General features: G+C 48.6%; 1 protein-coding gene across 2 annotated transcripts in view; it reads right to left on the reverse strand.

The window, feature by feature from the left end:
• The window catches only part of ELN (elastin), a 60,507-nt gene that overhangs the window by 3,297 nt on the left and 41,371 nt on the right, over window positions 1–15,839 (reverse strand). For both annotated transcript variants that reach the window (XM_077919235.1, XM_028708380.2), the window contains 15 exons: window positions 12,318–12,440; window positions 11,914–11,952; window positions 11,113–11,265; window positions 9,835–9,891; window positions 8,254–8,370; window positions 7,768–7,830; window positions 6,770–6,880; window positions 5,608–5,658; window positions 5,005–5,109; window positions 4,814–4,861; window positions 4,210–4,248; window positions 3,847–3,918; window positions 3,127–3,168; window positions 2,150–2,176; window positions 618–662 (listed from right to left, as the gene is read on the reverse strand). In XM_077919235.1, coding sequence (XP_077775361.1) covers window positions 618–662; window positions 2,150–2,176; window positions 3,127–3,168; window positions 3,847–3,918; window positions 4,210–4,248; window positions 4,814–4,861; window positions 5,005–5,109; window positions 5,608–5,658; window positions 6,770–6,880; window positions 7,768–7,830; window positions 8,254–8,370; window positions 9,835–9,891; window positions 11,113–11,265; window positions 11,914–11,952; window positions 12,318–12,440 — 1,092 coding nt within the window. The remainder of the gene's footprint in view (window positions 1–617; window positions 663–2,149; window positions 2,177–3,126; window positions 3,169–3,846; window positions 3,919–4,209; window positions 4,249–4,813; window positions 4,862–5,004; window positions 5,110–5,607; window positions 5,659–6,769; window positions 6,881–7,767; window positions 7,831–8,253; window positions 8,371–9,834; window positions 9,892–11,112; window positions 11,266–11,913; window positions 11,953–12,317; window positions 12,441–15,839) is intronic.

Raw genomic sequence — 15,839 nt, forward strand, 5'->3', positions numbered from 1 at the left:
CTGACCCACCACCAATCCCCTGGCTCTGAGACGTCTTCCCTTGGGGGTTCCCCCACTGGTGCCTTGCACCACTCCTCTGCATCCAGCGAGTCCGTGACAGCAGAATTCGAACACAAGAGCCCTCTCGTCTCCTGTGGTCTCCAGCAATTGATATCCAGAAGCTCTGCTGCCTCCAACCATGAAGGCAAAACAAAGCCATCGTGGCTAGTAGCCATTGTTAGTCCCCCCTCCATGAATGGACCAAGCATCTTTCAAAACCATCCAAGCTGGCGGCCATCACTACCTCCTGTGGGAGCAAGGCATCTTACGCTTGCTGGTTTCCTGCAGGCGTCAGGTTGGCCACTGTGGAGACAGGATGCTGAACTAGATGGGCCATTGGCCTGATCCAACAGGCTCTTAGATTCTTAAGTTCTTATGAACTGGTACCAGTGACAGGGTGTAAGGCATACCTTATGAGGGAGATGACCCCACTGAAGACCACCTGCTTGCCCCCAAATTGACTGCTCCCCTGGTCTGTTTCAGCTCCTTTATGGGTGTCATCCACAAGGCCACTGCTTTCTCCCTGCACCCGGGTTTTTCAGGAACTGAACTCACCCCCCCGCCCCCTATTAACATACCTGGGTAAATAGGAGACAAACCATAACCATAGCCAGCTCCGCCCGCTACAATGGAGAAAAAATGGGTGGGAGAGAGAGAGTCAGAAAAGCTTCAATATTGCAGGAATTCCACAAGCCTGGTTCATAGAATTATAGAGTTGGAAGGGACCCCAAGGGTCTAGTCCAACCCCTTGCAGGTTTCCACTCCTCCTCCTCCTCCTCCTCCTCTTCTTTTCCCACCCATCTGTTCCCTCTCATCAGGGTGGAATCAGTTCACACATTCCTATACAGCTTGGGGACAGGCTACCAGAAAGATAGGGTGCTCTGAGCCTGGGTGCTCAGATCCTTGGTGGGATCCCAACCCAGGAGAGGTCCGCCTGGCTCCCTCCTTGTTATCCTTCCGCCAGCAGGCTAAGGCCTTCCTGCTTCGACAGAGCTTTGGAAACGGAGAGGCAGGCGATGCTGGCCAACTGGGTTGCTGGCAGGGCAAACTGGGTTTTAATTGAAACAAAAAAAAAGTTCCTTCCAGTAGCACCTTAAAGACCAACTAAGTTAGTTCTTGGTATGAGCTTTCGTGTGCATGCACACTTCTTCAGGTATTCTTCAGGTATCTGAAGAAGTGTGCATGCACACGAAAGCTCATACCAAGAACTAACTTAGTTGGTCTTTAAGGTGCTACTGGAAGGAACTTTTTTTTGTTTTGACTATGGCAGACCAACACGGCTACCTATCTGTAACTGGATTTTAATTGCCCGTTCTAAATGGGTTCTGAGATCTGTTTTTAATTATTGTTTGTAAGCCACTTTGAGCTCCTTGGAGAAAGGAGTGGCATATAAATGCATTAAATAATCATATAAATACATAAATATATAAGAAGGTTGGTGACCCCCGATAAAGGTGCTTAAAATAAAAAGAAGTTAACCTTATTTCTTACCTGTTCTAGAGAACAAGTGGAAGTGTGATACTAATGTAGCTGCTGAGTTTTGGTGTTATTTTTAATTTTAATTCTGTTACATAACTTGTTACAACATTATTGTTTTATCAAACCATCAGAGATGTAGTTTGGGGGGGTCCTCTATTTTATTTTCTCTTTCTGCTGAAAAGCTCTATTTAACATCATTTAGACTTAGCATTTTTTGAATGACAATGTAAATTAAGATAGCTTCCCCTTTTAATCTATTCATGGTACTTTACAGTTTTTTGTGAGTTTCTCGCCTCACTAAGCTGCTCCTGTTCTGCTTCATATGTCATTTTTCTTTTGTTTATTTATTTCCCTTTCTTTCTTTTTTCTTGACAAGCAAGCATGTTGGATGTCTAATGATCTTGGCTACAAAGCATAATAATGTAAGATTAGGTGTGTTGTTGTTTTTTAAAAAAAGACTTAGCATTTTTATTGAAACCAAATTTGTCTCGCAGTGACAGCATTATTGAACTTTGTTCTATAATTTCGATCTCTCTCTCTCTCTCTCTCTCTCTCTCTCTCTCTCTCACACACACACACACACACACACACACACTCACTATAATAAAGGGAATTTAGTTCATCAACTCACCAACTTGTGGAATGCCAGCACCATAACCTGTGATAGAAATAAGAAGACATTTGATCAGAATAGATGTTGTTGAGGGAGGTCAAATTGGGGTGTGTATCACACAACTCTGGCAACGCCCTGTTCAATATCGCAATACACTGAAAGTCTGAAATGTACTTGTCCAGATTCAATGTTGCATCCTTAGGGCAGTTGAAGGCTTTTTTTGGGTGGGGGGTCCTTCTATGAAATCCCAAGACTTCGGTCAAACATACAATCCCAATTTTTTTTCCCCCATGGGGGTAGGAACCTCCATTAGGGTAAATTTGTCCTTTATGAGGCTCTACCATTTTACATCATGGGTGAAGAGTTTTAATCCATTTTTAGTCTGTTGTTATTTTAACTTTCCAGGTGCCTTAAATCATTCTTGCCATTTTTCCTTATCAATAACTTTATTGTTTTAGCTCTTTTGTACACAGCCTTGAGGGGTTTTGTGTGTGTGTGTGTGTGTGTGTGTATACAATCATGTGGTATATAAATTTTATGAAATGATACGAAACAAATAAGAAGGCTTTTCAGCCCGGGGGCCGTGTTGCCTCATGAGCAAATTTGTGAGGGCCGCTCCCAGTGGTGGGCAGAGCCAAAGGCAGAAAGGGGTGGGGCTACAGATGTGAGGGTTGCCATTTTATGCCTGGCTGTCTCCCAGTCATTTGAAAGTCAGATATTTATACACACATTTCCTCTATCCAGGCAAGTGAAGAGGCTTTATGACCTTCCAAGGACACATTCCAGCCAGGCACCGACACTCAAGGAGGGTGCAGGGCAGGGCAAGGAGGGGCGTGGCCTGGGGCCAGTCCTAAGAAGTATGGGGGCCGCATTTGAGGTCCCCAATCTCTGCCTTGAACCTTGGAGCAATCTGGAGAGTTCTGAGGGAAACTGAGCTCCGCCACTCGCCTTCCGCCATTACCCAACTCCACCACGTGGTCCCATTTTGCTCATACCTGGTTTGGGAGGTTTGCCACCGGCTCCTGGGTACGTCAGCGCTGTGCAAGAGAGCATGAGGGGAAATTAGAAGCTCGTCCTGGAAGTCAGGCTTGCGGCCTGCTGACCTCAAGGAAGCGGTGGGGCTGCCTCAGAGGGCATGGGCAGGCTAGGGGAGCTGGAGGCAGGGCCCCCGAAATAGGACTGTAGGAAGCAGATTGGGGCTGTAACATTTGTGGTATATCCAGTACTATTTGGGGGGGGGGTAAGAAAAATGTGGTGCTGGTACTTCTATATTGAGAATGGTGTCGTAGGTACCAGTACAAAATGCCAATGGGCTGCCCCAAAAGAGGCAAATAGCTTTTGGTATTCATCTTATACTCCATGGCGAGAGCTTCATCCTCCTGCTTTGTCATAATTCTGACTCAGACTCTGGCTCAGGGGTGGTGAGCAGGGGAGGGGAAACAGGGGTGAGGATGAGGAGTAGCTACAACGAATAGTTGCTAAAAACAGGGAGTAGCTACAACAGGGTGTAACTACAACAGTTAGCAGATCCCACTGCCTGCTTCCTTGCAGGCTCTGGCTGGTAGCAACGACAAAGCAGAGGGTCAACTCACTGAGGCCACCGTTGGGTAAGGCCACCGAGAGATCTTGCAAAATCCCCTCACACCACCCCCAAATTCAGAGCACAACATTGGGGGCTTCCTTCCCAGTGCTCTGGCTGAACGATCTCTACGCACCTCCAGCTCCAGCGCCACCAAGGCCTGCTCCCCCTGCGCCGGGGACCCCATATCCTCCTCGTCCACCGTAGCCTGCCGGAAAAAGTGGCTCAGTCATAAACCCACCATCATGGTTCATTAGAAATAAGCTATATGTGGAGAACCCATAGAGTAAATAAAGGAAGATGGAGGATACTGAAGTTATTCAGCCCATGACTGCTTGGAATGCTCCCAAGCCCCACAGCCCAGCCCCCAAGTGATTTCGGATGTGTAGCCAGGACAAGGGATGAGCCATGGAGCTGTCCATCTTGTCCCAAAGAATGCCCTGTCTTGTGTGGAGGCCCCTCTTCTCCCCTCCCTCCCCTTGGGTCTGCAGCATCGTACCTGGTACGCCAAAGCCACCCAGCCCAGCTCCTGGCACACCTGTTGGGGTGAGAAAAAGCGAGTCTCGGTTTATCAAAGGCATTTCTCCCCACTGCCGACCAGACACTTCCCATGTCTCCCAGTTCTTCAACTCATAAGAAGCGTCTGCCGGATCAGGTCCGTCCAGCCCAGCATCCTGTTCTCACAGTGGCCAACCAGATGCCTCTTAGGAGCACGCGAGCCCTCTCCCCTGCTCCCTGCAAAGACTTCCAGTGACTGGTATCAGGAAGCTTTGCTGCCTCTAACTGAGGAGGCAGAGCATGGCCATCGTGACTTGTACCCATTCATAGCCCCCTCCTCCTCCATGAATTGACCCAATCCTAAAGCTCTCTAGTTTGGTGACCATCAGTGCCTCTTGTGGTGGGGAGTTCCACAGTTTAACTCTGTGCTGCGTGAAGATGGGCTTCCTTTTATCAACAGATAGCTAGATCTCCTGTGGCTATTTTGTTTTTGTTTTTTGGGTGAGGTGTGGGCAGGTGAGTGGATAGGCAGAACTTCCAGTACTATCATTATCATTATTATTACTTACGTCTTGCCCATTTCCCTGACAGGGACTCATACGTACCATATTTAGGTGGCTTGGCCCCTGGTTGCAGTCCAGTTTGGGGGATTCCTGTGAGATAAGGAGAAACAATCTGTGTCAGAGCCCCAATGGCCAGGCATCTCTTCTGGTGCACAGCAAAACTGGACTGGGAATCTTGTCCAGTGCCAATTCCCCAAGATCAGAGGATGAGGAGTAGCTGAGGGGTCCCTTACCTGCTCCAGGAACACCTGGCACAACGCCTCCCCCTGGCAAGACGCCTGTTCCGCCCCCTGGCAAGACACCCGTTCCACCGCCAGGAAAGACACCTGCCCCACGACCTACAAAGAGGTTGGAATTAGGGGCAAAATTTGACCACATTCCACCACCCATTTAGCTGTGAATTCTGCACTGTGGGGAAGGGGGGGATGGACCAAATGGCCTTTGGAGTCCCCTTCCAACTTTATAATCCTATGATTCTCTGCTCCATTATGACTGGGCCAGTTCAAGAGACCTAGGAACTGTGGTTTGTTAAGGGTGCGAGGAACTGTAGTTCTGTGAGGGACAAACTACAGTTCTCAGGATTCTCCAGGTGGGAATGTGTTCTGAAGGTGTTTTAAATGAACGGTGAGCACACAACTACGGCCTCATGCCCCAGAAAGTTTACAATCCGAATCGTGGCAATGTGGGATGCTTCGGAGATGATCTCATGTTTTTGCATCTGGGGAAAAGCTCGCTGGCTGGCACTATGGGGCAGTGGGCCAGGATGCGCAGAGGGGCAGGGAAGGACTGGATTAGGCAGGGGATATGAGATCAGGATGGACGCAATGGGGACTCACCGTATTTAGCTGCCTTTGCTGCTGCTTTAGCTGCCGCTGCTCCCCCAGGAACTAGCGGAAGAACAGAAGGAGTCAGGATGAGGGCCAAACCCATTGGGACACCACGACACAAGAACTAAGATGACCCTAGCCCAGCTTCCTGTTCCCACAGTGGCCAGTCAGATGCCCCCATGGGAAGCCCTCCAGCGGGATCTGAGCACAAGAGCCTCTCCCCTCCTGTGGTTTCCAGCAATTTGTCAGGGGGCTGACAGAAAGATCAGGTCATTCACAGGTCAGAGGGGGAGACATGAGGCTAACGTGCAGTTAGTTTCATTATTAAGGAAGGGGGGGGAATATAAGGAGGCTCATAAAGGCAAACCGCCGCCCCCCCATGAAGAAGTTGCTTGAACTGGTGTGCTGCCCCTCCATCACTATCTAGCCCTCCGAGTCAGGGCTCCTCCCTTGCAATCTTCTGCTACAGCAAGCCCCAGGAGCCTCTCTCTGTGCCTGCCTAGCCTGTTGCTCAGCAATACGCAACATCCTTCACGTTCTAGGAGTAAGTGGGGCCAGAGAGCCATCAGCAGAGAGGCTGGCATGATGGAGCTGTGGGAGAGATGCAGGGTCTGGCTCTCCTCTGTCGTAGCCTTCATCCAAACTGGGAACCTCATCCCCCTGCCCTGTGCTGGGCCACCAGCCTGCTTCTGCCTCTTCACGATACCTCAAGCTTCCTGCTTCTAGTATCTCCCAGCTTGTCCCCTCCTCTGAGTTGCGGCCAGTATCCTGCCACCAGGACCCAGGATCTAAGTCATCTTCTTCTGTGCCTTCCTTGGGGGCTCTTGGGCAAGTGGCTTCCACCACTCTGCCTCATCCACCCAGTCCCTGACACAACTTGAGATGTGCAGTCAGCTAGTATGCATTGCTTTAAGAAGTTAAAAGCAGCAGCTGTGTACAACCATCTAAACTGGGGCTGCTGCTGCTGCTGAGGAAAGAAATTTGTTTTCATTTAAAAAACCCTCATCCTTATTTTGGCTTCCCACGAGCATCTCTCTGGGTTGGCTCACATCCATTTTGTGTTGTGAACTGCTCAGGAAGCTCCTGCCCTGCACGGAGCCACCTGGAAATCTCCATGCCCCAAATAAAACAAGATAATATTATAAGTTGCTGGCACTTAATGGCTGCTTACCGCCACCAACGCCAACACCGCCAACACCGCCAACGCCACCGACTCCACCAACGCCGCCAACACCACCAACGCCGCCGACACCGCCAATGCTGCCAACGCCTCTTCCTGCTCCTGTTGGAGCAAGGCACACGTTTGGAAAATGGTCCTGAGCCCCACCACACCCTGAGAACAGCACCTGGGTGGAGCCAAAGTCCTCAGAGGAAAACATTTAGATCAAAACTAGGAGAGGGTATTGCAGGCTCCCTGCTCAGACTGCTCACTTCCTAACGCCAGTTGCATTCGTACTGATGTTTTCTGTGTCTTCTTGAAATGAGGCTACATCATCAAAAGGGGGAAGGGCCTGCCCCAGTGGTGTCCATCAGGATTGGTAGGGCAGAAGGCAGGGAGCCTACCAGTAGGTGGCGCTAGAGCCAATGACAGGTGGAGCCAACGCCTGGTTTTCTCCTCCTCCTCCCTACAATGGAGGAGGAGGAAGCTGATAGGCAGAGCCACCCGATGGAATGGTTGTAATTGAAGAAGGCAGGCAGGGTGTGGGCTGGCTGAGGGCAGTGGGGCAGCAGCCTCTTCGTCCTAATAGACCAGCCTCCACGAGCATCTCTGTCTGTGTCTCCAGAGTGTCAATATTTTTTATGACAGGAATCCAAGAGCGTCATGCAAATTTACGTTTGTGCACAAGCTGCTATTTGCAAGGCTAAAGAAAAACTGATCCGCATCTCCTTTGCCATCCTTATCTCCTGTTCTGGTTGGAAGTCTTGATATTTATTTATTTTCTACATTAATATCTCACCTTTCCTGCAAGGAGTTCAAAGCGGCATTCATGGTTCTTTCCCTTCTCATTTAATCCCCACAAACAACCCAGTGAGGCAGATCAGGCTGAGAGACTGTGGCTGGCCCAAGGTCGCCCAGTGAGCTTCCACCACCAACAGGGATTTGAACCCTCGTCTCCCAGGTCCCAGTCGGACACTCTAACCACTACACACCACAGTGGCCCTCCTTACCATATTTGGCTGCTTTGGCGGCTGCTTTTGCTGCTGCTTGAGCTGCCACGGGGCTTCCTGGCACTGAGAATTGAGAGAGAGAGAGAGAGAGAGAAGTGTCAGCAGGACCACCTGCACCAGGTCTGATGGCAGTGGTTGACCACCTTGGCTACTAGCCAAAGCTCTTCCCCAGCCCAGCCCATCTACGACTCTCCTCCCGTCCTTCCAGGACCCTGGATGCTTTTGAGCAGTGGGTGGTGCGCACTCATAGTAGAGACCCTTTTCATCCAGTTGTGAAAGCCTGCCAGGAACCTTCCCCCCCACCACCACAACTGCCTCACTTCTCCCATTGTCTTCAGGAAATGCAGAGAGCGGGTGTCTGTCACATCTTGATGTTGTTCCACAGAGCAGGAGCAGCCTCCATGTTATTGCAAAGACCAAGGTTTCGGGACGAGCCGCTCTGTTGCCTTGAGAAGGCATTGACTTCCCACAGAGGGGGGAACCTACCTAACCCACCGGGTGCGACTCCACCAGGTACGACTCCACCAGGTGCGACTCCACCAGGTACGACTCTACCAGGTGCCACACCACCAATGGCGCCATAGCCAGGCACCACACCAGCCCCTGCAGGAAATGACAAACAAGAGGTCAGATTAGCCATTTGCAGCAAACCTTCAAATACCTGAAGTGCCGCCCCCTGGGAGATGGAGCTAGCTTGTTTTCTGCTGCTCCAGAGGCGAGGTCCTGAACCAGTGGATTCGAATGATAAGAAAGGAGATTCTGACTCAACATTAGGAAAAACATTCTGAGGGTTAGAGCTGTTTGACAGTGGAACGGACTCCCTCGGAAGGTGGTGGACTCTGAAGCACTGAAGAGGTTTTTAAGCAGAGGTTGGATGGCCGCCTATCAGGGATTCTTGTGCTGTGATTCCTGCCTTGCAGGGAATTGGACTAGGTGGCCCCTGTGGGTCACTTGCAATTCTACAAGTCTGTGAATCCATTGAGACCTGCTGCTCCTGGCTTTGTCTAGCCTTTGTCATACCCTCCTCAAGAGCTTTTTGCCTGGCTGGGCCCTTGGCAATGCATGTTTGCTTTCCCCCACATGGAGGACAGAGAGGGCTGTGTGAGAGTGTGTAGAAACTAGCAAAAATCTACATGTGTTGCCCTGCCCATTTCTATTTATTCACTTATTTCATAAGATTTATACAAGGCTTGATTGTAAAAAACAAACACAAAAGCCAAAAGCCAACCATCAGAGCAGCTTACAAAAAAGGAAAAACAGTAAAATTATCTCTAAGGAAATAAAGGGTTTCAAAAAGTTAAAATAATAATAAAGGTAAGGGGACCCCTGACCATTAGGTCCAGTCGTGACCGACTCTGGGGTTGCGGCGCTCATCTCGCTTTATTGGCCGAGGGAGCCGGCGTACAGCTTCCGGGTCATGTGGCCAGCATGACTAAGCCACTTCTGGCGAACGAGAGCAATACACAGAAATGCTGTTTACCTTCCTGCCAGAGCGGTACCTATTTATCTACTTTGACATGCTTCCGAACTGCTAGGTGGGCAGGAGCAGGGACCGAGCAACGGGAGCTCACCCCGTCGCGGGGATTAGAACCGCCAACCTTGTGATCGGCAAGTCCTAGGCTCTGTGGTTTAACCCACCACAAAAAAGGACTAAAACTTTCAGATTGAAACCTTTGCCTCTGGCCTTGCCTACCTCTGGCATACGAATCCCTCCGAAAGTTTCCTGAAACAGAAGGGCTGAAAAACTTCCTTGCTCCTGCTCTAGGCCAGGCATAGGCAAACTCGGCCCTTCAGATGTTTTAGGATTACAACTCCCATCATCCCTGACCACTGGTCCTGTTTGCCTATGACTGCTCTAGACTTTATGGGTTTTCTGTAATATATTAAGTGGCATCAGGTGGTCTGTCCGGAGTGCTGCTTTATAATCGCCTGATTTTCTTAAACAGTTGAGCCCATGTTCTGTTTCCCTAAAGAGATCTTTCTATTCCTTCCTGCCTTGAGTTGACCTGCCCTGATTTATCCAGCAGCCTCAATGCTGTTGGGACAGGAGGAGGATGCTCAGCTTACCGTAGGCGGCTGCCTTTGCCGCTGCCTTTGCTGCCGCTGCTGCAGACACTCCAGCTCCTGTTGGCAGAGACAAAAATGAGTCAAGGGGCTAGCCAGCCACGGCACCCATGCACTCCTGGAGCTACCTTGTCTATTTCATTTATGCACTGCTTGGTTTTAAAAACAGAACCCTAAAGTGATTTACAAAGTGAGACAAACAGCAGAATTATTGGTAAAAACAACTCTTTAAGTTGCTGAATACAGTGGTACCTCGGGTTAAGTACTTAATTCGTTCCAGAGGTCCGTACTTAACCTGAAACTGTTCTTAACCTGAAGCACCACTTTAGCTAATGGGGCCTCCTGCTGCTGCCCCGCCGCCGGAGCACAATTTCTGTTCTCATCCTGAAGCAAAGTTCTTAACCTGAAGCAGTATTTCTGGCTTAGTGAAGTCTGTAACCTGAAGCGTATGTAACCTGAAGTGTATGTAACCCGAGGAACCACTGTATTTCTGATGATACCTATGTAGATATATTGTCAAAAGAATTGGTCTTACTTATGACCTTGGCAGCTCGAATAGGAACCACAATGGGGGACGACGACCCAAAATCTTATACTGGATGTTTGGTACCACCCACTCTGGAATATAACTATAATGGGGGAAATTAAGCATATTGTAGATTTCCACAGGGGCTAGCACACCCAGGTGCTTTTAATATGATTTGCCATTCCTTTATTATGTATACAGCGAAACCATCATTTTCAAGGCAGCCCACATCAGAAATCTGGAACTATGCTATCATATAACGCTGATATTATTTACTTGTAACTTGCTTTCTTTTCACCTGTGTGCAACTGCACTCATTCTGTGTGTCTGTCTTGTAGTTTCTCCTTTCAATTTTCATCTTTCGATATCATTGTTCTGTTTTATATACATTATAAAAATGAAATTAAAAAAAACTTTACCAACACCCTCTACAACTCTTTTAAAACTTCAAAAGATAACATCTGCAATATGCTAAAAAAAAGTATTAAAAGACACAGCAGATTTCTACATGTCTGCGCAGGCGTGCTTGAACAAAAGATGTTTTTAGCAGGCACTGAAAAGAGTGCAGCCAAGGTGCTTGCCTTGTGTCAAAAGGCTGGGAGTTCCCAAGTGTAGGTGCTGCCATGCTAAAAATGAATTTTCTTGCAAACACGTAACGGGTATTATGTGGCACTTGCAGCAGTGCCAGTTCTGCAAATCAAAGTGATCTTGCAGGTAAACTGGTCCCATGTTGTTACCTTCTCATGTAAACGCACCTGGAACAGCAACTCCAGCACCGGGAACTCCACCGACACCAGCACCAGGAACGCCACCAACTCCAGCGCCAGGAACTCCACCAACACCAGCACCAGGAACTCCACCAACACCAGCACCAGGAACTCCACCAACGCCAGCACCAGGAATAAGACCTGAGACAGAAGAAATGAATATGAGAGCCAGGCCAGTTCCAACCAGCTCATCAGATCCCCACCATTAAAAGCAGCCAAAGATCCACAAAGACCCCGGAGGTGGCTACTGCCTCTTTGAGGGACCATGCAGCTCCCTTAAAGGAGGTCATTGTTTGGCCTCTTCAGAAGATACCTGGCCTGGATCTAGCCGATTAGGGTTAAGTCCTGCCAGGGACTGAATTTGCAATTCTGGGGCAAGAGTGAGTGGCGATGTCTCCACTCCTTAACTCTTGCAGGGGGCTGGACTAAGATGACCCTGAGAGTCCCTTCCAAATCTACAATTCTATTAATCCAGGAGGTTTTGGATGACACCGATTATTTGGATCTGTTTTGGGCTGGCTGCAGTGGAAGATCTTTGCTGGAAGGCGGGCTCCCCTCCCCATTGCTGGGTAAGTGAAAAAATGGCAAGTAGTGGTATTTCACTGGTGACCCAAGTGGATCCCCCACCTATTCTTCGCCTCTGAGACATGAAACTTGAAATGGGCACAAGGATGTTAAGGGCGTTGCCTGGTGTGCCCAGTGCTATGGAGTCCACTTGAGGCAGGATCTCTCCATGCCCACCATCTCAAACCCCAGCAAAAACTGTGACTCAACAACTCAGGATCTTACCATACTTTGCTGCTTTTGCCGCTGCGGCGGGACTCACTCCTGCCAAAGAGAAAACAGGAAGATAGGTCTCAGAAATAGGAGGTAAAGCAGGTACGCTTATAATTGTTTAAAATAGCTTTTGACATTGTGCTTTAATGCTGTAACCTGCCCTGGGACCTTAGGGTGAAGAGCAGGAAATGAATTAAGAATCATGATTTATACGCACAGTTATTCCAGTACGTGCATTTTTGTACACGTAACTCGGCTGAAGAAATGCACTGCAAACGCCAGAGGAATGCAAATTTTAAAGGATGGGGGTCTGTGTTTCGTAAGTCACGAAAAGCAGATTACGAATGTGCAAACAGGATCAAATCCCTCCAATTTGGCTTCACCTTTCTCATCTCCCCCCCCCCTGTGACACATACCTCCTACCCCAGTTCCTCCTGGGCCGACTCCAATAACACCAGGTGTTGCGCCAGGAACTACGCCACCTGGCCCAACCCCTGGGACACCAGCGCCACCGATGCCCGTCCCTGGAACTCGGCCACCTGGGGAAAGAGAGAGGAGAGGAGAGTTAACAATTGCCAGAAACACAGCTAGCCTCTGGAATGGTGTTGGGGAGTTGCACCCTGCATAAAATTAATCCATTTTGTTGAATTAATTAAACTAAATAACTTTCAATTGGATTTTGAATAAAGGCATGATTAATTGTGACTCTTTCATTGTTTTATTATATTTCTTAGGGGCTCATGCAAACCACTGTTCTGAATCATGTGTTTTTTATAGAATAGAGGGCACTGGAGATGAATTTATGGAACCAAAGAGGCAAGCCCCAAAAATGTTCGGGAACCACTGCATAACCGCCAAGTGTCCCGATTTTCCAGGGACAGTCCCGGAATGACAGAAGCCACCCCACTTTCTGATTTGATCATGGAATGTCCCTGTTTTCCATTTCCTCTCCCCCACGCCCAAGCAGCTTACAGCTACAATTCCATTCCATTCCATTGATCTGTTGAAGCGGCTGTACATGACCCCTTCCCTCACACATTTTTTCTTTACAACAATCCTGTGAGGTAGGCTAGGCTTAAAGGTTGCAATTGTCTCAAGGTGACCAATGTATATGTGTACGTGAAATATATGAGATCAAACACAGGAGAGGTTTCTTGATGTAGAATAGAATGTCCCTATTTTCATCTGAGAAATGTTGGAGGGTATGCCATTGGGTTAAACATACAGGGATAGTTTGGGGGTGTAGAGGTCCCTATCTGTTTTAACCCATGCAAGACCTCTCTCCTGCAAGTCGCACCCAACATTCACTCAGAAGGCAGTTCAGTGGGACTTAATTCGAAGGGTGTGTGTCTAAGATATACAGCAAACCTTCACATGCCTCCCCAGATGCAAATCCCACTGAGGCTTAAAGTGGAAGAACGGCTGTGAAAGAGTACATCAGTGACATATTTTAGTTTAAACCCCAACATTTTAAATAGCCAAAGCAGCCCAATGGGCAAGATCACTGGATTCCCTTTCATAGGATTATCTATATGTGACATGAGGGGCTTTTTGCTGCTCCACAATAAATTATGATTTCTACCACCACATCAACATTTCTGGCTATATGGAAAGTGAAGGGTTAATCTGGTCTTAAATTGAAGACCCCCCCATCTGCAATCTGTAGTTCAACCCCCCCCCCCCGTAGAATCACATGTGTGTTGTAGCCAGACTGATCCACTAGAGGGCAGCTTCCCTCTTCTGTGGGATCCCAACTCTGCTTGGGCCATAGAGCTAAAAGCATGTGGAACATCATGCAGCCTGAACTTCTGGTTTCAGCAGACCCTCCCGTCTCCAGCTCCTTTGGGAATGTAGGTACCCATAAGGAATGGAGTAATCTAAAATTTCACTGTAGCCTATCTCTCCCGCACCCCACCTCTGCAAAAAAAAAAAAGATTACAGCATAAACAGTTCATGCACTTTCTAACTCAGGACTTGTGAGCAAAAACATATTTGCATATGCATCAGTTTTAACGTATTTAAATCCGCCACATTTCTGCACCCAGGTCAATGGAGTGCAAGGCTTCAGAATGAAGTTGAGAGTTAGACTCAGGCTGAACCAGCCTCTGTTTCAACCTCAAGGGGTGCTTCACAGGGGGAGGGGGTGGCTGGGAATCCAAACCACCACCACCCACCTCCGGGCTAAAAACAAACAGGGAGTAGCTGCCACTTCAGGGCTGTCATAAGTTGCTCTCTGCCAAAGCCCCTCTATACGAGGACGATGCCTTGCAAATGCAGGGCTAAACATAGCAAAAGAACATAATAAGTGCACAGCTGGATCAAGCCAAGGGCCCACCCAGTCCAGCATCCTGTTCTCACAGTGGCCAACCTGATGCTCATTATGGGAGACCTGCAAGCAGGATTTGAGCACAAGAGCCCTTTCTCCTCCTATGTTTCCATCAACTGGAATTCAGAAGCATTGCTGCCTCTTGCTATGGAGGCAGAGCAGAGCCATCCTGGCTAGCAGCCATCAATAGCCTTCTCCTCCTCCATGAATTGGTCCAATCCTCTTTTCAAGCCCTCCAAGTTGGTGGCCACCGCTCCCTCCTGTGGGAGGGAGTTCCACAGGTTCATTTGACCTACTCCATTGACCTGGGCGTGAAGGACTTCCTTAATCTTGTCCCGAATCTTCCGACATTCAGATTCATTGGAGTTCCAATGTTATTATGAGAGAGAGAGGGAAATTTTTCTCTGTCCGCTCTCTCCATGCCTTGAATGATTTTAGAAACCTCTATCATGTCGCCTCTTACTCGCCTTTACTCTAAACTAAAAAGTCCCAAGTGCTGAAATTGTTCTTCAAAGGGGATTCGCTCCATCCCCAGTTGCCCTTTCCTCAACCTTTTCCAACTCTACACTATTCTTCTTGAGGTGAAGTGACTAGAAAAGAACACCGGATTTTGGTCTGTGGTCTTGCTGTGGAGACGAGTTACTCCAGCAACTAAAGTGCCCCAACTTCAACTCTGGAAGTTCCCTCCCCCACAATAAGCTCCAGTGTGGTGTGGATAGAGATGATCCATGAAGCTCTGGCACCCTCGCTCCTAACCAATCACAGGGCGGAAGGTTACTAAGCGCAGCAAAAGCTGGAAAAGGAGTACATTCTCTCTCTCCCTCTCTTCCTTGCAGACACACTCCAGCGAAACCTGATTCGACTGTGGCTTTTCTTCAATCCCAAAATTGCACAGTTCCCCGCTGGCCGCCTGCTTCCAATCAAAACCAGATGGTGTTCTGGGACGATCCCAGGAAAACCAGGCCAGGCCAGGCCGCTATCGCTCTCTGGAGCAGATCAGGTGCGGCTGGGTGTACAATGCTTGAGGCTGGGGGAAGAGTTACTAAGAACTCCACGAAAGTGTGTGTGTGTGTGTGTTGGGGCTCCAGCCTGGCTGAGCTCACACCTTTGGAGCTGGAGTCTGTCCAGAAGATCCACCCCCAAATCAGATCTTATTCTCAGCACTCAAGAAGCACTGGCATGGATCCATTCTTGATAGTGCACTTATCCTTGCTTCTGTGCAATTGGGGCAAGATTTCTCGCCCGCCCCAAATCCAAACCGGATTCACGAATCCAAACGCAAGAGGGCGTTGAGTGGCAGGAATGAAATTTCCATTAGAAAACACGAAAAATCTGGGTTTGGGGATCCACGTCTTTGGCAGGCCTCTTAAAGAGCAGGAGGAAAGAGATGCAATCTGGAGCGAAGTGTGGGGAGAGTTGAAATCAGTGCCAGATTTACGTATAAGCTAAACAAGCTATAGCTTAGGGCCCCACTCTCCCCAAAAAAAATTAAAGAAAAAAACTGGATGTACATTTCCAAAATAATATAAAAAACAAATAAAATAAAACCTACATACAGCAGCAGTTTTTTGTGTTGTGTAGGCTCCTGTGGTGTAAGTACTCGGCACCGCCT

This window comes from Podarcis muralis, chromosome 15, assembly GCF_964188315.1.
Source record: "Podarcis muralis chromosome 15, rPodMur119.hap1.1, whole genome shotgun sequence".
Taxonomy (NCBI): domain Eukaryota; kingdom Metazoa; phylum Chordata; class Lepidosauria; order Squamata; family Lacertidae; genus Podarcis; species Podarcis muralis.